Consider the following 23,654-nt stretch of genomic DNA (forward strand, 5'->3'; position numbering starts at 1 on the left):
TAGCAATTAAACTGATTTACAAGCATAGCAATAAACATAGCAATTAAACATTTACTGATTCTCTGGATTGCCAATTAATGGATTTATTTTTTTGTGTATTTTTCAAGGTTAGCAAACAAACAGGATAAGGCCGGTGCCCTTGATGAACTAGATATTGTTGATAAATTAAATATAGAAACTCTAGTCAATATGCAGCAATGCCCAACTCTAGTTGAAACTTGTGCTGCTGCTGCTGCACCTATTAGTAATGGCAGGAAGAGAAGATTGGATCCAGGAATTGATAATGGTTACAGGTAGAAATCATTAATCATTATGATTAATTTATATTGTAACTTCCTTCCAATTGGTGCAAGATAGACATTTTTGTACCTCATAATAAGCTTTTATTGGGGTTTTGAATAAGATGATGAGAGCATCATCTCTTTACATTAGATGACAACATCTGTAATATCAAGGAGTAGCATCTTATAAATGAAAATATCTAAAGTAAGGTAAAAAGCTATCAACCTAAGTAATTTTTGAACATACCTATAACTAGAGGGTCTTATTTCCCCGTCTGGTGAACTACTACCCATCTATGTAAACTATTGTTCATAAGCTTGCAGATACTTCTGCTTCATCTTTGTATTTTTGAGGTTATTAATTTTATTTTTTTTATTTATTAATTAATTAATTATTTTGGTCTGTTTTAATTACAAATTGTTCTTCTTTAACATTCTTGTACATATTTTTTTTTTTACTATTGGAAAAAAGATGAATTATACTATCAATTCATAATTTGTTCAACTAAGCCTGATACCTTTTTTAAGAGGATAAAATTATATTATTCATTAGTTACATTAAATCGCTTAAGGAACAATTTAAAACACACTATAGAAAATTTTAAAACTTGTTAATACTGTATATAAATCTTCTTTTTTTTAATTCAGTTCAGTTGCTTTTATTGTTATTATTATTGATGGAATTAACTTTTTGATTTGAAAGCACAAAATCAGTTATAAAATATTTTTAAAATGTACTCTCTGATTGCATGCATTCTGATGTAAGTATTAATATCAATACGCTTGAAGTATCAGAGTCCTAAGATAAGGAATGTTATTTTTAGTAAAAATAACACAGGTTTGTCACCATCAAAGTACAAAATTTCAACATGTTCGTAGGACAAACAGTACTCAATATTTTCGGCATTTAAAAGCCCTTCATCTACGTTTATTTGGAATGATACTATCTGTACATATTGAAGGGCCTATGTAATTCAGACTTTCACCATTATACTGGATTGATTGAAAATAATACTGAAATATTTGCCCTGCAAATACTCTTAAACTTTAGACTGAGAGGCATGTTTATTAGTTTATTTATTTTGTCATTATATTTCACAGTAACAAGAATCCTTTTGTATGTTAAGCCTTTCTAAAAAAACTTTGATAATAAAAACTCATCTCTTATTTGCATTAGCATTTCTTTACACTAACAAATATAGTAGCTTTCATCACCCAGAACAATACTGTTTGTATCCAAAGCCATACTACATTCATATCCTTAATCTGCAGATACATTATTTATGTTACATCAAACCTTAATTCTTACTACTCCTTTCCTGCCTTTCCATTTTATAAACAGGTCCCATTTTATAATTTGAAACAGTTAAATGATTTACTAGCACCCTAAATCTAGTGACCAGATAGATTCACAGCTAATTCATAGCTTATTTTAATGTTAGTGTTTTATTACAAAATTTCTGAATCATTTATTTTATTCATTAATCCTTGTAAGTACAAGTTTAACAACAAAATGTTATAATTCTTACTTGTACAAGTTCCAAATTTGTGATCCTTTTGTCTTAAACCGCTGCTTGAAAACCGGAAACTGTTTTTTGCTTTACAGTTGGAAGGATAACGACACCATACTGAATAGAAGAGTTAAGTTGGAGCAGTACCCAGAATTTTAAAACTAGAAAAATTTCAACTTTTCTTTATACTCATTATTATATGTATTTCTATTTTTCAGCTTAGTCATTTTTGTTTGAAATATGTTATATATTAGTTTAAATTCTACCACATTATCATATAAATTTTACCTTACATTGATTTTTTATTTAGATGTTTAATAATAATTATGACTTAATGTATAATTCAGTATCCAGTCAGTAAATTATATCTGTTCACAAATTGAAACAGATCCTGGCTTCCCACGATTGCTATATTTGAATCTGATATTAACTATTGAATTAATTAAAGCTGTCTACATTTAGCCAAGCACCCATTCTAGTAACAGACTTCCCAATTCTTAAGCTTAAAACTAGATGTTATTAGTGGAAACCCATTGTTTGGGTTTTGTACAGTTACAGGAACAATTACAAAACACTATTTATAACTGGGTTTTTTTGTCAAATTATTTTTATCTTTGTTTTGTCTACTTTCTCTAACATTTGGCCATTTATACTTGGGATATTTGTGATTATTGATTTTTCATTTTGTTTCAATAAACAGGTGGCTATTACGACGTGTTATTAGTGATTATGATGCTTTAAATCAACGTGTTATGGCTGATCAAGAAATACAAAGGGTAGCTGTTGAAAGAGAAAGAGCTGCTTTAAAAAAGAAAATAGAAGAAAGAAAAGAAATTGAAGGAAATGATAAAAGTGAGGATGAAGATGGAGATAATATTTCACATCTCTCAAACCCTTTTCAACCAGTACAAGTATTAGTTGTACGTGTTAAATATATAATTGACATTTATGTATTTTACTCTGACTATTTATTGTTGTATTTTTAAAAATAAAAAAGGGGAAATTTAACGTAATATATTTGAAGCACCCTCATGTTGTTTTGCAGATTAGTTTAGCATATTTAGTTTTTTTTCTACAGCATGTGTTCAGCATTGAAATATTTTTATCCATAATTTGATGAATATATTTTTTTAATAATAAAATTTTTTAATTATTGATTACTAATATTTAAACATACAAAATTTCATTTATTATATTACATAGATGTTTTAATTTTATTGTTTATTTAATAAATATCTAGTTGTAGAATCTGGTGCAAACTTTTACCTCATTATATTCCCCACTTAATTGGGTTTCACCAACAGCAGCATCAATCTGTGTTTTTAATTTTGTGAAATGTTTAACTCAGAAGTAGTTAATCACAAATAAAAAATAAATAATTTTAAGTATCACTCACTTTTGGCTAGCTTTATTAATAAAATACAGTTACAGCTACGGCCAAAAAGTATTTTTTATGAGTAGGGGCAAATTCCCATGTGAATACTTTTTGATAATATAATGAATATGTATTCAGAGTTAATCATCCTGTAAGTTTCATAAAAATTAGCAGATCCATCCTTGATTCTTAATGAATGGACACTTATCAAAATAATGGATTAACTTGATTTATTTTTGTATGAAAAAGTAATACTATAACAAAATTATTTATCTTTATAATTTATAAACATTTTTTTTTTTATGTAGTTCTGTTAATTTTTCCCTATTTACTAACAACAATTTTTTTTTATTTTTTTATGTAGAAAGAGATAGAGAAGAAAGAAATGTTGCAGAATAGTAATGCTGTAAATAATGAACTTACAGTAATTAAAAGTGCAGATGAGGTAATTGATTTAGAATGTAAAAATGGTGAAAATTTGGGTCAGTCAGGAAATTGCACAGTAGATGTTGTTAGAGGTATTGTATCCAATTCTAAAATCTTTTTAATTTTTAAAACATGAATTATTTGTTCTCAATGATGCTTGATACTTTTGGCTTGAAGCATAGTGTATTAATTAATATGCAATTATCATCATTTAGTATTTTTATTATGTAATAATGGAATTATGTCTATCATGATTGAGGATGTGGGAGGACTCCGCGATGAAGCTGTGTGGGACGTTCATTCTCCTCTCCCGGGCAGACCGAAGCAGAGTCGGATAGTTTTGTACTCATTTTGAGTAATTAAGCGGGGTTTTTTAAGGGAACTAGAACTTAAAACTTTAAAACTTTTAGTGGGAGAGTTTTGTTATAGTGGCAGTTTCTTGGATCTGAGACATTCAATAAGTTGGCTCATTAATAGTTACAGCTAGGTCTTCATTCCGTGGTTAGGCTTCTAGCTTAGTTCCTGAGGGCGACATGGTAGCTGTAGGTGTCCGTTGTCTACTTTTGAATGCATAAATTTAAAACTATCTCAGGGTGAACTTTACCGATGTAGATGTCCGTTTGGGGCATCTGCATCGGTGGCATCTCTGCGGGGCCTGAACTGAAAGATGTGGTGCGCAATCAGTTTGGTGGCGAGAAGATGTCCTCCGTTAAAGCCACTACTGGCTAGGAACGGAGGGGGTGGTATAGTGACTGCACATGCTACGAGGCGGGATCTTCTCCCCTGGGGGGGGGGGGAATCGAGATGATGTGGGATTCCATAAAAGTACTTTCATGAAAAATTAATAAGACATGTCTTATCCCAATCTTCTGTACTAGGTGGTTGATTTAATAATTTAATATATTAAAGAGGAATAATATGAATCGTAAAAAGATTAGTTTCAGTAAAGTAATATATATATACAAACACACACACACACACACGAGGGCTGTCCAGAAAGTAACTTACATTTTGAAATAAAGAACCAACCAAACAAAAAAAAAATGTTTTATACATTTGAAAGGGACAATCTTAAAATATTTTTCTACATAGTCACCATTTAAATTGAGGTACTTATCATAACGATGCAGAAGCTTTTCAATTCTTTCTCTGTAGAAATCTGCCGCCTTAGATTTCAACCACTGATTTACACCGGCTTGAAGTTCTGCGTCACTCTCAAAGCGCTGTGTAACAAGCCAGGTCATCATCACTGGAAAGAGGTGGTAATTGCTCAGCACCAGATCCAGACTATACAGTGGGTGATCAAACACTTCCCATCCAAGAGCTCTTCGATACAATTAGTCGTGTGTGGATGTGCATTGTCATGAAAACACAACACTCTTCAGCTTAGTTTTCCCTGACGCTTGTTTTTGTATCGCTCGCCATAGTTTTGTCAATGTTTCGCAATACCTTTCTGAATTAATTCTTTTGCCACATTCAAAGAAATCACCCAGAAGTATTCCCTCAGCGTCCCAAAACAAAGTTGCCATAATCTTATTGGCTGACAATGTTTGCAAACATTTTACTGGTTTTGTGGGAAAACTCGTGTGTCCCCAATCCATGGACTGTCTTTTTGTCTCACAATTGGCATGCTATACCAGTGTCTCATCTCCTGTTACAACATGATCAAGTAGTATGTTACCATCTTTGTCATAGGCTTCAAGGAAATTCAGCAATGCAGTAAGACGCACTGTTTTTGTGGTCTTCCGTCAAGATTATTGGCACCCATCTTGCACAAAACTTGTGATAACCAAGCTTCCCCGATTCAATTTCATGCAGTAAACTTTGTGAAATTTGCAGGAAATGAAGCAAGAGTTCCGTAATCGTAAAGCAGCAATTTTCATGAATTTTATCGTTGATTTTCATTATCAGTTCATCAGTCACAAGGCTAGGCTGACCACTGCGACCCTAATCATGAACACTAGTGCGTCCATTTTTAAACTGAATGTACCACTGCCTCACTCCACCTTCACTTATTATTCCAACTCCGTACACCTCACAAAGTTGCCGATAAATTTCAATTGTTTTGAGGTTTTTTGTCAGTAAAAACCTAATCACTGAACGCACCTCACAACTCGTAGCACATTTATTACCATTGAAGCACACATTTCAATTCACAACAAACAAAGTAGAAAAATCACAGTCCACATGCTATGAAAGTTACTTTCTCGACTGCCCTTATATGTAAGTTTTTTTAAAATTTAATTCAAATAATTCATTAACATATTGACCACTGTGTTAATAAAATTTAATATTATATGAGATATAAACCACAAAACACAATAAAAGTTAAACTTACCAGTGTAATTTCTAATAAACGATTTTCGCAGTATTCCACATCTTCAGTTGTATTGAATTCTATAATTATATTAAAATATATTCTTTTACTAGTCATTTTATTCTAAGTTGTTTTCTGTTTTGAAATTTTGAATTGTATTGTGATAATGAAAATTTTACTTTCCAGTACTGGAATGATTTAATCTTTAACATAGTATTTTCGTTAGCCTCCTGTTTTTATTATTACCCTACTGCAATAATGAATATATTACCAGATTCACTTGGTTTAACACCATTTGATTTTTACCTGTAGGGTTGGATGAAAAGTATTGTCTACAAGAGAAAAGTTCATACGTGTGAAGAGTTGGTTGCTCATATTACAAATGTCCCGGCACAAATTAAGGATCATGCTGAATTGCAGACAGCAATGCTAGCAATCCAAAAGTGGGCTATTTTACATCAATTTTCTCAGAAGTATATTCTCCATAAGTTTTGATAATAAATTTTACACTCATTTAACAAAACGTTAAAAAATTTGTGTTTAGACAACACAAATTTTTCTGTTTTATGTCAGATATTATTAAAACTACTGGTTCTGCAACCTGTTTTAATTCTACATATCAAAATCCATAAGAAACTATCAAATTTACTCCTTAATTTGGGTTCCTAGAATTTAAGTATGATTTTATTTTACTCTTTGCCCAGGAATCAAGGCAAAATATTTCGCTAGCCCTAATTTGCTAACAGAGCATTTCCAGACCCATGTTTGTATGAACTGTTTTCATTATTTTTGCTAGTAGAAAGTGCCACAACACTATGTGAAACACCTTGTGTATCACAAAGTTCTCCTGGGACTTTCATAATCTATTCTACTCATGAAGATAATGGAAAAAATTCACATAAACATCTGTTCTAAAATGCTTCATTTGTGAGTTACGGCTAGTGAAAGATTTCACTCAAATTTCAGCCACCTCAGAAATGAGGTCATGCTGAAATTTTTAGGACGTTAATTAACTGGGTAATTAGGACAAAATTGGTAATTCCATATATAGTGCTTGACATGAAAAATTTAATAAAATATATCGCAGAACTATATCTGCAGTAGTTTTTGAGAAATCTGGAGGGGAAACCAATAAATTGGGTAAAAACCCTATTTTTGATGTTTGATGTGCAATAACTTTAACTTTTGGACAAAACATGTACAGAATTAAATTCTGTATATGTAATTTTTTTTTTTAATTAAAATTTTATTTAGAAACAGTACGTAAGATCAAAGTGCATTATATGTACCAGTTTAAATAATGTTCATAAATGAGCCTGCCATTTTCAACATATTTTCTGGCACACTTCTGTACTGCTTTTGTTGTTTTTTTTAGTTCTTCCGGGCTGACCTTAAGTAGCTAAGCTGCATCCATAATGCAGACAATTGATTCCTCACGAGAATGATTTTTGTTTAGAAAACAATATTTTTCATCCATCGGTACAGAGTGGAAACGGCACAGAGAAGTGGGGAGGCGTGCCATCGTGTTGGAAGTATACTTTGCATCTCAGTGCTAGATGTACATCTTCCAGCAGCTGCGGCAGTTGTTGAAGAATGTGCAAGTAGACCTCAGCATTTGCCACATAATATAAATGGTCCAAACAGGTGATTGTGAAGAAGGCCGCACCATATATTGACACTAAATCGGTGCTGAAAATTGCCTTTCACTGTTTCATGAGGATTTACTTTACCCATGTATGCTCATTGCATAAGTTGTTATGCTGTTTCGAGTGAAATTTGCCTTGTCAGTAAACAAAACATATTTGTAGAATTGTCAATTAGATTCCACAAGTTACAGAACTCCAAACAAAGCAGACCGTCTCCTGGGTGTAGATGTTGAATTGGTTGTTTATGATAAGGATAAGACTTGTTTTGTTTAAGTGTCCTCCAACCATCAAATGCGAAACTTTGATCTGCATAGAAAGATGTTGGATACTGACGCCTGGACTGTGCTGAACTGCATCAATAATAATGTCATCAATAACAGTCTAGTGTTGGATAGATTGTTCAAAGCTGGTACAAATATTAGGTAGTTAACCTGATTTCCGAAGATTGCGAAAAGTCACACTAATTGTTTTTGGGATCTGAACTCCTGCGATTCAGAAAATATATTTCACACTCTACTGCAGCAGCTGTAGCATTACCGTTACACACACCCAAAATGAATATTATATTCCTCTGAATGAATCAAATATTCCTGTTGTAAATAAGTATGGCATTAGCTTCAGTGGCAAACTGATTATGTTCAAACTGAAATTCACAAAGTATTTTCACTAACGACAATACCCGATATACTTAATGTACCTTACAGAATGATTTTAAACACTAATACAGTATTGTGCATTGTTGATCAGCTGTTGTTATTTTATTGCCTACTTTCAAATAATAAGTTTTCAAATTATTTATTTATTTTTATTTTACAATTGTTGTGTAATTAACTTCTTTTCTTTTTTTTTAATAGAATTTGTTACACTAAATCTGTTTTTACAAATTTTTCACCTCATAAAAAAAGAATTTGATTTTTGTATACATTAAATAAGTACTTTACTGACAAATATAGTAATGCACTGTTTCTAAAGAAAATTTTAATTTTTCTAACCGTTATTAGTTTTATTGAACTTATCTTGCTCCATTTTGTTCAGGACTAAATTCTCTACATGTTTTATATGTTTATTATCCATTTAACAAAATTATTGTAAATCAACATAAATAATAGGGTTTTTTACCCAAATTTATTGGTTTCCATTCCAGATTTCTGAAAAACTACTGAAGATTCAATTCTGGGACCTATTTTATTCAATTTTTCAGATCAAAAATCATAAGGAATCTCTAATTTTGCCCCATAATTAATGTCCCAAAAATTTTAGTATGACCTCATTTCACCGGGCTAGCTGAAATCTGAGAAAAATCTTTTGCAAATGAAGTATTTTAGCACATATGTTTATATAAACATTTTCCATTATTTTCATGAGTAAATAGGTTATGAAAGTCCTGATTCAAACAGTCGGCTAATGTGGTCAGATAACTTAATATTAATAATTTAATTACTTTAAAAAAAAAGGAATTCTGAAGGAGCTATTTTCATGTCTGCCAAAGAATAATTGATAGAAGGATTTGATTATTTTTTTTTACAAGGACAGGTCTAGGAGGACAGGCCCCCCTCACCACCTCTTGATGAGGGGGTGAGGCAATTTCTTGAAAAAACCAATTTCGATTTTCTTCAGAGGCTTTTTAGAAAAAAACTTTATTAAAGCAAATTTGTTACCTGCAATACACATCTAAATAATCCAAAAAAGTTTGTTTTTTTTAAATCAACTCCCACCTCTTAAAACATCTCTTAAAATTAAAATCTATGTTACATCATATGCAGAGTTATCAAGAAATAATAGTTTTTTTTAAAATATAGATCCCAAATCCAAAATGAGTAAAGTTTTTTGAAACTTTATTAATTTTTTTAATTTCAGGTTCTCTTGAAGGGGCCGTTAGATTTAGAGAAAACTTTTCTTTGGCAAATTTCTTAAGCATAACCTACATATGAATATTTTTAGAGAAATTTTTTTTAAAATTTATTCCCCACTTCTAATGTGTATATATATATATATATATATATAAAACAGAAAACCTAAAACTAATACCAAAAGTCGATTTTCGTGGGATCCTGTATCATCAGTCAGTACAAAATTCTATAATTACTCAAAAATAACAAAAAAAGAAATAAAAACTTAAGACATTTAGAAAAACATAAACAACTCTCTGCCTAATGGAATGATAATGATACTGGATTATCATTCCAGTTTATAAATTTTTAAGTTTTTATCTTTTTTTTGGTTTTTTGTTTGATGTAATTGTAGAATTTTGTACTGACTGATGATGCTGGATCCCACGAAAGTCGACTTTTGGTGTTAGTTTTAGGTTTTGTGTTACTGTGTTTGGTGGTTATTTTGTTGTTATTTGAGGTTAAGTGGCACAGTGATCAGTATGTTGATGAATTATTTGAATTTCCAGAAAGTTTTATATATATATATATATATATATTTTGTAACAAGACTGATATAACAGATCTGAGGAACGGATTCCTGCCAATTAAGAAAAAAAGTAGTAGAAAATATAATAATGGAAGGTATCCAGAAGGGGACTAAAAGGAATCTTTTTTTCTAAGGTTCAGGTCTGTTAACAATTGTTATAATACTGTCTGCTGACACACCTCAACAGATGTTATTCAATGAGAAAAAGTACCGGACCAGAGTAGGAATTTATGGGAAAATGTAAAAACTCGGACAGTCATTCTCATGCTTCAACTTGGGTCTGGTTTTGCTGATCAAGAGAATAGGAGTATAAATACTCCAGGAAAGACAAGTTAAGATCAGTTTTTAAGAAGTCAATATGCAATGCATTCAACACAATTGTAAGACAGCGTTATCTATCAACATGTAATACTACAGGGTGCAGGGTGTGTTCGATGTGACATCACATGCATTGTAGTATGGACAGTACATGAATACAGAAAGTTGTTCGATGAGTTACCAATAGACAATTGGTGAAAGAGATAAAGTACTAAACTCATTCATAAACTGTAGGATAGTTTATTTGAGAACAGGAAAGGTATTTGCTGTACAAGAACTTTAGTCTAATCTTATCTTCGTAGTAATACATTACCAGTTAAAGGTATAAATATTAGCAGTCATGATAATGTCTTTTGTCTGCAGGACTGAATTCTGGTTTTTAATATTTAACTACCTGTAAATAAATCCTGACTTTACATTAAATTTTGTTTTGTATGTAATCATTGTTTATTATTATTGACATTTTTTAATATTTTTGTGGTTATTATTATTGTTATTGTTGATTTGTCTTATTTTAATTATGATATTAAACTAATAATTTGTAATTATATAAACAATTTCAATTGTCACTCTCTCAATATCCTGATTGAGCCACACAAACAGGCGACAATATATATATATATATATATATATATATATATATATATATATTTTGGCTCCAGCTCTTAATTTTTATTATTAGAAAAACTTTTTTTGTACTTTTCTTCATCACTTAAACAGCTATTAAAATTAAATTAGCTTTGTCACATATATTAATTTCGAACCCAAAATGAGAAGCAATTTTTTTCATTTCTTTCATAAAAGTTACACTTCATTTTTTCAGTATTTTTAAACAATTTTCTTTTAAATTAATTTTTTTATTACAAATCATTTATTTATAAATAGATTTTTTAAAGTTTTCCCATAGAGTAAGGAAGCCTCTAAAATCAAAAATGTTTTATTCAAAATTTGGGAATTGTGATTCTTAAATCTTATTTTGGAAACCATGACTACTTTACTGGCATAGCCAGGAAAGTCATGCAATATTTTGCCAGCTATTTTTTATTGCATCTCATTTTACATTATTTAAAAATTATACAAACATAATTAATTATAATTTTATATATATATATATATATATATATATATATATATATATATATATAATACAATTAATACATAATATAATATACCATATATTTTACATATATAATGCTCACAATGGAAAATTACATCACTCCACATATAAAAAAAAAATTAGGAAAATTTTCTTTTAAATCTTTGACAGTTGCAAACCAAAATACCATATTTTGATAAATGTACTGTGTTTTAAATTTGACGTACAGAATGATGTTATACCTGATTGTAGCAGAACCCAGTTTACTCAACAACTCAGATATATTAATTAGAACAAAATATTTCTGCGTAAAATGCAATACAATCTTAAGTTACATTATATTGTAAAAGTAACCTTGGAGAACTATTTTTCCCAAAATAGCAAAAAAAAAAAATGTTTTTATGTAGCATAATTTGAATGAGTTTCCTCATTAAACATTCCATCCTCTAGTAAGACAGTTACTACACAGTGTAGTTACAGTGTATAAACAGTTTGTTTTTACATTGAATTCAGTACAGAAATTACATTTTTGGTTTTCCTAGACAATTGTACAAGAGTAAGGTTTTGTATTAAAGCTGTGATTTCTTTAAAACAGTTCATCTAATTTTGATAATGAAATATGATTACTAAAAATTAAATTCAATCCCTTGTCTAAATTTTATTTCTGGGACCTAAGTAGCTATTTCTAAAAAAATCTGATGTGGACCACATGATTTCCTTATACACCTATTAAATTGCATATACACATTTTTTTCTGCACTTTATTTGAAAGTGAGATTTGATCCTCCAATTCTTTAATAAGGTAAGACAGTTGTTACACAATTGCATTGTGGTGGACACCACATTGCATCACATTGGCAGGAAAGTTCTCTCCTGCCAGAGCAGGAGAGAACTTTCCGGCAACAAGCTACTAATAATAAAGTGTCCAATAGATAAAGCTGAGCTCTTAATAATTGATATTATTAAGTTATCCAACTTCCTAATTAAGTACACCCTCCCAGTAATTGATAAGAAATTCCAACATGGCAGAAGCTACTCAGTCCATATATGCATCACCCGTGTTTAAAAAACTTAGCATAGAAATATAGTGATATTATATTACATTTACTTATAATTTTTACTCTTTTATGAGTATAGTGTTTTTTTTGTTTACCATTACCTGTATAATAATGAAAATTATGGTTCTTTTTTTTAGAACACCTGAGGCAGAAAAGTGCCGGGCAGAAAAAGAAATTACAAATGCTCAGAAAGAATAATCGTACAGCTCCTACAGATGATAATGTGCAGTTAAATCAGAATTGTGTATCTTCACCTGAAACAAAACATACTGGCATTCTACCACCCATACGTCAACGTGGCTCAGTTGCACCATGGGCTCATATTTCAAATGGAAAACCATCACAACATGGTTAGTATCAAAAACTGTTTTAATATAGTATATTAAAAGTTTTACTGAGGACTAGTAACATACACACTGCAGCCTTGTGTTGTAAATTTATTTATTTTAAATACTAAAAATTCAGATTCTGATTGCACTATGTAAGTAGATCCTTTGCAATACCTTAATACATATTAATTTCTCTTTTCTAGAAATTTTGCATTAATGGAAATACTTGTTGGTCACTTTACATGAAAACAATTCAAATTAAATATTCATATTCATTTATATAAAACAATTAATAAATATTTTAATTCCTCAGTTGCAGTTGACACACACAATTTAGAAATCTGTTTCACATTTCTAGAGCATCTACTTGTGTACTGCCAAGCTTATACTGATTTTTAACAATCAGTACATATGAAAATCATAAGAATTTGTTTATTATTATGTTTCAGAACAGGGAATTCACATCCATTTTATTCTTTGATTAAGTGAGTCAGTTATTTGTTACCTGCATGGCCATGATTTTTTTTTTAAGATGGTACAACAGAAAAAATAACTTGTAATTAACCTATTAACTGAGAAATAGATATACAGTTACTGATTTATTCTTGGCATGAAGTAGTCTGTACACTGCCTTTTGACTATAGAGTTACATTTTTTTTTTTATCACAACCTGTTTAAAATTTATTTTCATGAAAAACTTATAAGCATAAATTTTTATGTTAAGAAAAAAATTAAAACTTATTTGTGAGAAGAAAGGTGTGTTAACAAATTGACATATGCCAAGTTTCAATTTAGATAGCTCATTAGTAGACAGAATATAAGAAAAATACTGAAAACATATCATGAAGATGGTAGTTCATAGAAGATTGAAGAATTAATTTTTTTCAAAATGATAAGCTGTTCTGTGGTGATTTCAGAAAGAAAGAGTTAAAAGTGATTTCAGAAAGAAAGAGTTAAAATTTTCCAATAAATGTCTTTTGTCTCAGTACAAAAGACAAATTTTTCATTCAAAAGTAGGGCTGTCATCATTTTTAAAACTGATGATTTGGCTTAAAAAATCTTAGGTTTGTGTAATATGAAGTTATTACGTTTCACTTTTTTTTATTATTACAGTACATGAAAGATCAGAAATGGTTAGAATATTGTTTTATTGTTGAGCTTTCTCTATAACAAACAGAAATCTTGACAAAACTGAAAACTTTGGTCAACTTTGTTGTAGTACAGCGTTTCCCAACCTTTTTGATGTCGCAGATATAGTGACAAATGACTGCAGACCAATTGTTGCCCTTTTGGAAATTTCAATGGATACCAATGTTCTTTGGTTGTTGGGTTTCAAGTAACCAATCATCCCAGGAATGGTTGACTTGAGACTGTAGAAGACTACACTTTATTTGCATTCATACATATCATCCTCATTCATCCTTTGAAGTAATACCTTACAGTGGTTCAGGAGGCTGAACAGTAAAAGAAAGGATAAACAGATTGGAACCAAAACTCTAGTAACTGTAATAAATAAAAAATACGATTTTGAACATCAGATCAAAAGACAGTTCAATAAGTTCTTCTTCTTCAACAGAAGGAACGTCATATTCCGAATCTAGCAAGGAATTTTCATCCAATCATTTTTTCAAGACAAATCAGAAAATGCAGACAAGTTGAAATGACCTTTTGAGTGAGGTATGAATCAGTATGATTGAAAGATGTTCAATCACACTTTCAGCTACATCACTAGAAAAGGGTTGTTCGCTGAAATCACTCAGTGTGTGAAAAGAGACATATTTTCTTTTCTCCAAACAGTTGCACCACAAATTAAATTTTTTGATTATTGCCTCTATCTTGCCTTCTACAGAAAACATGGTGACAGATGTACCTTGAAGGCTTGAGTTAAAGAGTATTCAAGATGTTAAAAATGTCCACAAAATAAGGAAGACCCAAATAAATAAATAAGAGAGCCATATAAAATTATTTAAATTGTTTGTTAACTCAAATTTAGAATTTATGTGGAACAACCTTACTTCATCATGAAGCTCAAGCAACTGCATCAGAACCTTACCCAAGGCAGCCAGCAAATTTCTGAATGCAATAATAAGTGTTTGTGATCACTTCCCACTTTATAACAAAGAGTAGAAATAACCTAAATAAGAGAATAAACTAATAAAATTGACAATTTTTACTGTCTCGTCTAGTACGGTTTTCATTTTGGAGCGCATACAACATATAGGTAATACTTTTTACGGTGTATACAACAATGTGTCCATTTCACAAGTGGTGCGACCAAACTTTTAAGTATTCCCAACATTGTCTGAGCATGATCAGTGCTTATTTATACATACACAATTTTCCTGTGGAACTTTATCCATTCAGACTTTAACCACCGATACATAACTAAATAAGATCATGACTAATTGAAAATCTTAAATTTTGTTGTGAACTCAATTATTTGATCAAAAACAAAAACTCACTAATTGAATAATATAAAAAAATACATTGCACAAAAACTAAAAAAAAAAAATTTGTTTACTCTGCCCATTCAAGTGAATAAGAGGCATTGGTCAGTAGTTCCAGCTTCTCTCGAAACAAAGAGGAGTGGGTTTGGTGGGGGAGGTGGGTAAGAAAGACAATTGTCCACACTGATATAAGGGTTTGAGATAGAATTGACCAGCCAGAAGAAAATGCATTTGAGAAACTACATAAAAGGTCGGTTATACATCTCTTCTTCACAAAGAAAAGCAGTAATGGTACCATATTCGTATTAAATTTTATTTAAAACCTTAGACCTAATGAAAATAGATTCTCAGGTGTGAACAACATGGTAGGACTTATCCTAATAAGTCCTACCAGTTACAGTTACAGTTACAGTTACAGTTTAAAAACAGTTACAGTTTTTAAAAGCATAGTTTCATTGAAAATAATAATTGAGGTTTTGGTGTTTTAGTGTGTGTTCAAAAACTGTAACTGTTTTTTCATTTTTCAATTAGATTCTTATGGAAAATGAATAAATATGTAAAAAAATGAAGTGAGCCATCTACATCCAGTGAATCAATTGGTAAAAAAACAAGATTGTACAATGACAATTATTTAAATTGTGGTTTTACCTCATTGGAGGAAAGCCATAGTCCGTTGTGTCATCAAAATTAATTCAACACTTGGAAACTAAACATCGGGATCATAAAAGCAAACCTTTGGAATTTTTCAAAAGAAAATTACATACTTTGAGAAATCAACAAGCTTCTATTTATAAATCAAGCCACGCTGATAAAAGTACAATTGAAGCAATTCAAGCCATACTGGTAAAAGTGCAATTGAAGCATCTTATCTTGTACCATTAAGAATAGCTAAGATGTTCAATACCCATACAATTGCAGAAAACTTCATATTACCTGCTGCAATTGATATAGTCAGTGTTTTAATAGGCGTGGAAGAAGCAAAAAAATTGAAAAAGATTCTGCATTCTAATGACACAGTATCAAGGTGAATCGAGAGTTCAAATAAATTTTTTAGTATTCAGTTTGATGATCCAACAGTCACAGCAAACATTTCTCAGTTCTTATGTTTTGTGAAATGTGAATGCAATAGGGTCAGATCTGTCAAAGAAAATATGTTGTTTTGCAAATCAATACCTGTTCATGCAACAGACAATGTCTTTTAATGGTTTTATGAAGCTACTAAAAACTGTAACATAGACTAGACAAAATGTCTGTAGTATGTAGTGATGGTGCAAAGGCAATAATAGGAAAGAACAGTGGATTTCTGAAAAAATTAAGATTCGGAATGGACGCACTGCTTCCTTCACAGACATGCTCTTATCAAAAAAAAATATGCTGGAAAATCTCAAACAAATTCTTTGAAAGTGGTTAATTTTATTATAAGTTGATCATTACAGAATAGGCTTTTTCTAAACTATGCGATGAAATGTGCTAAAAGAAAAAATCTCTTCTTTTCCATATAGATGTCAGATAGATGGTTATCACAGGGGAAAGTGTTAACCCAGTTATTGAAATTGCAAGATGAATTAATAATATTTTTCCAGGATAAACAAACTCCATTCTCAATATTTTTACAGAATAATGAGTATATGTTGCTGTTGGCTTACCAGCTGATGTATTTTCATATTTAAATGACTTGAATGTGAATTTACAAATATGTGATAAAAACATCTTATTAATGACAAAGTTCATACTTTCATTAAGAAGTTTGATATCTGGTTTATTCACCTTCAAAGCAAAAATTTTGATATGTTTCCACCCACTAACGATTAATTGAGAAAAATTTGAATGAAGAAGACACTATTATTTATCACAGTTTGGATAGCATCAAGATGCATTTGCATGAGCTGACTTCAGTTGGCGGAATATTTCCTGAAAAATAAAAATGATTTAAAGAGATGGGTACTGAATCCATTTAATGAAAACATGTTGCAGCTGATAAGTTACTAGTTGAGATTCACATCCAGCTCATCGAAATGTTTCCTGATTAAACATTATAACTGCAATTCGCATCTGAAGATCTAGGTACATTTTAGTTTACTCATCGAAGTGAATATGAAAATTTTTTACCGAAACATTGAAAATATTAATGTCTTTTGCCATATCTTCTGTGAAGAGGGTTTTATGTCTACGGTTGTGCTAAAGACTAAATATTGGAAATGTCTTTTATCACAAAAACAATTTGCTTTTATGTGTTTCTAACATAGATTCACGTGTTGAGAAACTTTTAAATGAAAAACAAATGCAACCATCTAATTAATTTATTTTCTTTACATGTGTACTTATAAATCTAAGTAAATGTTTATAATAAATGATTTCATTATTGTTCACTGTAAAGTTGTAAACTAATTTCGCAACCCCCCTTTTATATCACCTCAACCACCAGTTTGAGAAACACTAGCCTAGAATAACACTTATTTGTATTTTTCTTTTTTTACTTTACTTATTTATTCTTATTCTAAAATCCCTTTAAAGACTTGTTTTTTAATCTATAAGAACTCTGTACTGCTGTTTACTATTTTTTGTTTATTTTTTTTTTTGTATACTTTTCTGTGATGTCCACTAATAATGAGTGTTTAATAATAATAATAATCAAGATTGCCATGTTGGTTTAGATTTTAGGAAAAATTTTATGTAAATGGTTTTTGATGTGTAACCTTATTTTTCAATTTATTTCAATAACCATTAAGAACTTCACTTGATTATATGTTAAATACTTTATATTTAATTTTTGTTTCAGGATTTGCTTGGGAACTGGAAAAATCGTTAGATGTTGTACTCCCTCCACCAAATGGTGGAAAACGTCCCTTAAGTGCATGTTCTGATTCTGAAGATGTTGTGACAAGTTTAAGATGATGCTAGTCAATATATTATTATTTAACATATCATTATACCAGCTGTTAATTATTTGATTTCATGTTGTACTTAATAAGTGTCCTTCTAGTCAAATACAGGTGTCTTTGTACTTCATATTGCACTTTTTTGTGATGAATTTTTAAAAACATTTATATGTTGTGATTATTAGCATGTAGTATTTTTATATCTCTTTATATTATATAATGAATATTTTTATAATGTGAAGAATGTATTTTTTGCACTCAGTTATATTGAAGTATTTATAAAATTTATTTTAAATAAATTGAAAAATTATTTTTATTTGCATTTGTGTTAACATTATGAAGAGAGAATATTTACAACAAAATAAAAATATTACACTGTAATATTTTTATTTTGTAAAGAAGCATTAAGATTTTCATGAAGTTGTCTGTGAAATGTGAGGTTATTGTTCTTTGGTTATTTACCAGCTTTCATGTTATAAATAGTGTTTTCTTGAAAGTTTATTTCATTTTTTATTACAAAATCAAATTTTTGTATTTTTTGTTCTGTATCTTGGAAGAAAGCGTTCAAAAATTGTTTCTCTTTCTGAGCATACTAGTATGACACTGACAAATAACTTCTAAGTGTGGTGTTGGACTAGGGATAGTGAATGTTATTTTAAAACAATCTAAACAAACTGGTTCCTTTTCACCACAAAGGAAAGGCAAATTTGGGTGTAAAAGAAAAACTACTCCAACACAGGATTGATTATTAGTAGGAGAGTAAACTTGATCCAAAATTATCTGCTGTGGACCTAAATCAAGAAGAAAAATAGCACCCAGTGGAACAGATTTACATGTGACAACTGTTAGATGCTGACTTCTTGCAGCTGGACCGAAAGTCAATGGCCAGCTGAAAAGCAGCTTTTAACATACACAGTGTGCAAAAAAGGCTCTTTTGGACTGTTAAACTGGAAAAATGTTATTAAAGCAATAATATCTATATGATTTCTTGATGAAATCAAAAAATGTCTAGTATACATTGAATGAATGCCAAATCGTATACAAGAAGTGATTATGAATAAAGGAGGACATATTGATTACTAGATATTCACAAATTGTGCAGGTATGATTTTTTTTTTTAAACAAAGTTACTTTTTATTAAATAACATCAGTGTTCAGATTAATTTGTACACACTTTATAATTAGCACCATCAAGTTTATAAATTCCAAGTAAATCAAATTTCACTCTTTGTGTGTAGACTGATTACACTGATAAACATAATTTTTGTTTCTTAACATGTGATACATGATTTTAATCTGTTTTTTGATGCTAAAAACGAATATAAACTCAGAATATTTCTATTACCCACCATTTTTGAAAAACATTTAAATTTTAATTAAAGGATTTTTTTTCATTTTTCAATGTATAGTTAGCATTTTGAGCTCCTATATTGTATTTTGTTAGCTTATTTTTTATTGTTTAACTTTGTTAACATAATTTGTAAGCTATAAATAAACAATACTAGACAAAGAATTAAATCATATAATAGTCACATATTATTATGACATTATATCTAATACTGAAGAGTGAGCCCTCTCACAAGATTAATGCACAAGATTAATCATATCTGTGCAGGTCAAAACATGTAGCTGAAAAACAGCTGTGTTATTTGTATTAAGCACTGGGGATTTAGGAATGAATTAATTTTTTTCAGTCGTATTGCTGTCTTAAGTTTGTTAACAGTGCAGTGTCGAAATGCCTTGAAATTATGTAAATGATGTTGATGCCTTTTATTATATATGTGGTGAGTTTACTATAAAATCAAATAGAAATAACATTACACCTTTAATTAAAAAAATTTTAATTAATCAAAATTATAAATTTTACAGATTTTCTATAATTATATTTTCCCTTAATTTTTTTTGAAGAGTAATTTATTTAAAATTAAGGGATAGAAAACTTGTATTTACAGATCTGTAATGTACGCAAAAAATCAATTCAAGAAATGGTATCACACTTAGAGAAACATTAAAAAGATTTTTTTTGTCTATCAGTGTTATATTTATATTACTGGTGGTTCTGTTTACAATGGTGTAACTTTTTTTTGTAGACTAAATGGTTCGCAATAAAATTTCTTTGTGCCACATATTTTCAGAGATGAGTGAAACTGTTATATTAGAAAGATTAAACCTGCTTTAGGTGACTTAAATATTTTTTTATTACAGCTATATGTAAGCTGGTCACAATTGTTGATTAATAATTTTCTGTCCCATCCTAGTTTTTAAAGCCCGCTCCTCCAGAGAAATTAAAGACAGAATAGCCACCTAACTACCTGAAGTAGATCTTAGACTGTCCTCTGGGGGAAATTGTTTGTCATGTCACATTTCCTCCATGGAATGAATAAAATTGTTCTTTTTTCATCATCCTCTGTCTTCTAATCCTTGATCTCTTTTATTTTGGATTCTTTAGGTTATGTAGGATCGTGCTAGATCCATGCTAAGAATTACAGGACTTGTGAAGAACCGCAAGTGTGTTTGGTAGTGGAGTCAGAGCTGGTAGCTTGGAGGGGGGGGGGGTGTTTTGAGTATTAAACACCCCCTTCACAAAAAAAAAGGAAAAATGAGTAGAAAAGACAGGAAAAATCATAGTTTAAAAAGATGAAGAAAGAAAAAAGAAGGGCAAATAAAAATTATATAACAAAGTACTATATTGCATGACATGACCTATACTTCATCATACTGCGCCATGCCGAAACAGTATTATTGTAGAGGAGAAATGATGGCGAGTTCGTACTTGCACTGTGTGTATTAAGTATGACTGCAGTTCCTGCCCCACAGATGCCACAGTGTGCTTCTCTGACATGAATCGAACCTAGGAATGTACATCCTGTAATATTTTGTTTTTCATTTATGTGTTTATCAAATTATCAATAGAACATAAGGGTCTATCCATCTATCAGCATTGATTAACAGTATCCTACAGTATTTATGTATCCAGTTTTGAAATTTGAATCCAGAGATTTGTTGTACTGTGTTTTTTTTTCATTGTTTTGGAGTTTAATTTTGGTATGTTTGCAGTTTTTTGCTTAGAATAAATGCTTTTATATTTGTGAATATGTAATTAATGAAATGTGAATTTATTTACTGAGGTGTAAAGGTGTTCAAATTGTTGAACTTTTGGTGTATAGAAAGCAACCATGTGTGTGAGATGTATAAGTGGACCAAAGAGAATTTTTGCATGTATAAAAGTTGGTTTTTTCGCTTTAGTTTCTTCTTGTGAAGAGACAATCAAATGAGAATAACACTGTAGATTCATATTTTAAGAAGAAGTAAAGTGTCGCTGCAGAGGAGCCAAAACCGCTAGGTGGACAAATCGAAAGAGGACTGAACTCAATTGAAGATGGCCAGAATCAGGAAGAGGGATGTGGAGCCAATGAAAACTGACAAAATGAACGAGAAAAATATGAAAATGCCTATGAAGAAATTGAAAATATAAAAAATTACAGTAAAGTAAGCTCATGTTATAATTTTCTCTTAGTTTTGGAGTATGAGTAGATATTGAGGATTTTGTAAAAAGATTAAAAAGAGTGAAAGCGCTTCGATGATAATCCAAATGAACTTGGTTAAACTTTTGATTCCAGTACATAATTTCCAGTTTCTGATTAACAAAAAACACTGCAATTTACAATTTAAACACGTTTGGTTCCAGGAATTTGATTGGCTTGATTATTCTCCAAAACTGAATGGAGCACTTTGTAAATATTGTATTTTCTTTGCCAGGTCAAAAGTTGGCAGTATGGACAACAAAAAGTTAAGAGCTTTGGTAACTGAGTTAGTAACAGAGTATTGGATAAAAATATTAGAAAAGTTTTGTGGTCATCAAACAAAATAGTACCACATGAAAAGTAAAATCGCATTAGAAGCTAGATGACAGGTTCATTCAGGGAACTGTTTTACCAGTGGATGTATAAGTAGAGCACTGCAATAAGAACATAATTGAAGGTAATAAGAATAAATTATAACCAGTAGTAGAAAAGTATTACTATATGGAAGACAAGGACATTAAGAGGCATTGAGAGGAAGTGAAAATTATGGAGATATTACTGAAGAGGAACCAGTTGTAAATTATGGTGATCTTCAAGCCTTACTGCAATGTCATTCCAAAACTAGAGTTGCATTCTAATTTGAAGAATGCTAAATACATTAGCAATAAAACTCAAAATCAATTATTGAAACAGTAATAAAGTAATAAAAAAAAATTGTGGAGCGTGTTAAAAATCTGAGACATTTTTGGTTCTAGGAGATGAGGTGGCTGGTATTTCTGGGAAAGAACGGTTGTCAGTAGCCATGTGTTGCTGTTATGAAGACCTAAATGTGATTTGCAAAGCTTTTCTAAGTTTTGTTGAAGTGAATGACTGTACTGGACATAATCTTGCAGACACACTAATGGAATTTTAAAAAAAATTGCATCAAAATTGAGTATTTAATCAGTCAGGAATATGATGGGGCTGTTGCAATAAGCAGCAAATTGCATAGTGCTCATGCGTACCTTTAAAAAAATATATAAAATAACAATGCATTTCCATTGTGTCACATTACCTAAACTTGGGATTTTCAAATACATGTGAAATTGTGCACATTCTAAACACTAGAAACGATTGAAACTGTTTATGTATTTTTAATACCCCAAAATGACAAGTGGCTCTGTTTGAAAGAAGTAAAATCTGAAGATGGCAGCGCAGCAGATGAAGAGACTGAAGCTGAAGAAAGAAGCAAGATGCTTAAGCCCAAGCATAAAATGTTGAAGAAATTATGTCCAGGATCTTGCATTGAACATCATGAAGCTGTTCAAAAATATATTGAGTTACAGCCATTTGTTTTTAAAGCAGTTCAAAAAATGTTGACTACGTGGACTAAGGTAGCAAGTGTAGCTTACAGACTTTTGAGTACTTGAAAAGTGCTGATTTTCAGATTTCTTGCAGTGATGCAGTTTGTACACTATTATTACCCTACAACTGATTATGCAGCTTCAAAAAGAGAATATGGAACTTTTGCAGGCTATTAAGTTAGCCAACATGACTATTAGTGCACTAAATAAGATATTAGTAGATCATATTCTGAGTTCAAGGAAACTTTTGATACTGCGAAGCAGGATATATCGTCCTTTTTGTCAGAAGTATGATATTGAAATAAAGACGTCACAGATAACGCAACGACAAACTCATGGTAGTAATGTGCCTGCAAAGGATCCAGAAGATTATTACAGACTTTTTATTTTTAAACCTTTTCTTGAAACATAAGCTCTTGATGGACAGATTTTCTAAGCATGAAAATTTTTTCTGAATTTCAGCATTTTAACTACCATACCATGCAAACTAATATTTTAGCACGATGGATGTAGATGAAGCTGCAAACCATCTGTATGACACATATGACAACTTGCTTTAGTGTTCGCAAAATGCATGGCTGGGTGAAGTCAAGTTATGCTGACAATTTGCTCTTCAAGAAAAACTCAATTTATCAGATGCTTTCAAAGCAAATTATGTATGAGCTCATCATTCCCACATGTAAAAC

General features: G+C 30.5%; 1 protein-coding gene across 1 annotated transcript in view; it reads left to right on the forward strand.

The window, feature by feature from the left end:
• The window catches only part of LOC142321915 (ADP-ribosylation factor-like protein 13B), a 41,522-nt gene extending 23,107 nt beyond the window's left edge, over positions 1-18,415 (forward strand). Inside the window, exons 5-9 of the mRNA XM_075360434.1 lie at positions 108-293; positions 2,493-2,712; positions 3,532-3,685; positions 12,584-12,796; positions 18,002-18,415. Of these exons, the coding sequence (XP_075216549.1) occupies positions 108-293; positions 2,493-2,712; positions 3,532-3,685; positions 12,584-12,796; positions 18,002-18,117 (889 nt within the window). The 3' untranslated portion in view covers positions 18,118-18,415. The remainder of the gene's footprint in view (positions 1-107; positions 294-2,492; positions 2,713-3,531; positions 3,686-12,583; positions 12,797-18,001) is intronic.
• The last annotated feature ends 5,239 nt before the right edge of the window (positions 18,416-23,654 follow it).

Source organism: Lycorma delicatula, chromosome 3 (genome assembly GCF_047948215.1).
Source record: "Lycorma delicatula isolate Av1 chromosome 3, ASM4794821v1, whole genome shotgun sequence".
Classification (NCBI taxonomy): Eukaryota; Metazoa; Arthropoda; class Insecta; order Hemiptera; family Fulgoridae; genus Lycorma; species Lycorma delicatula.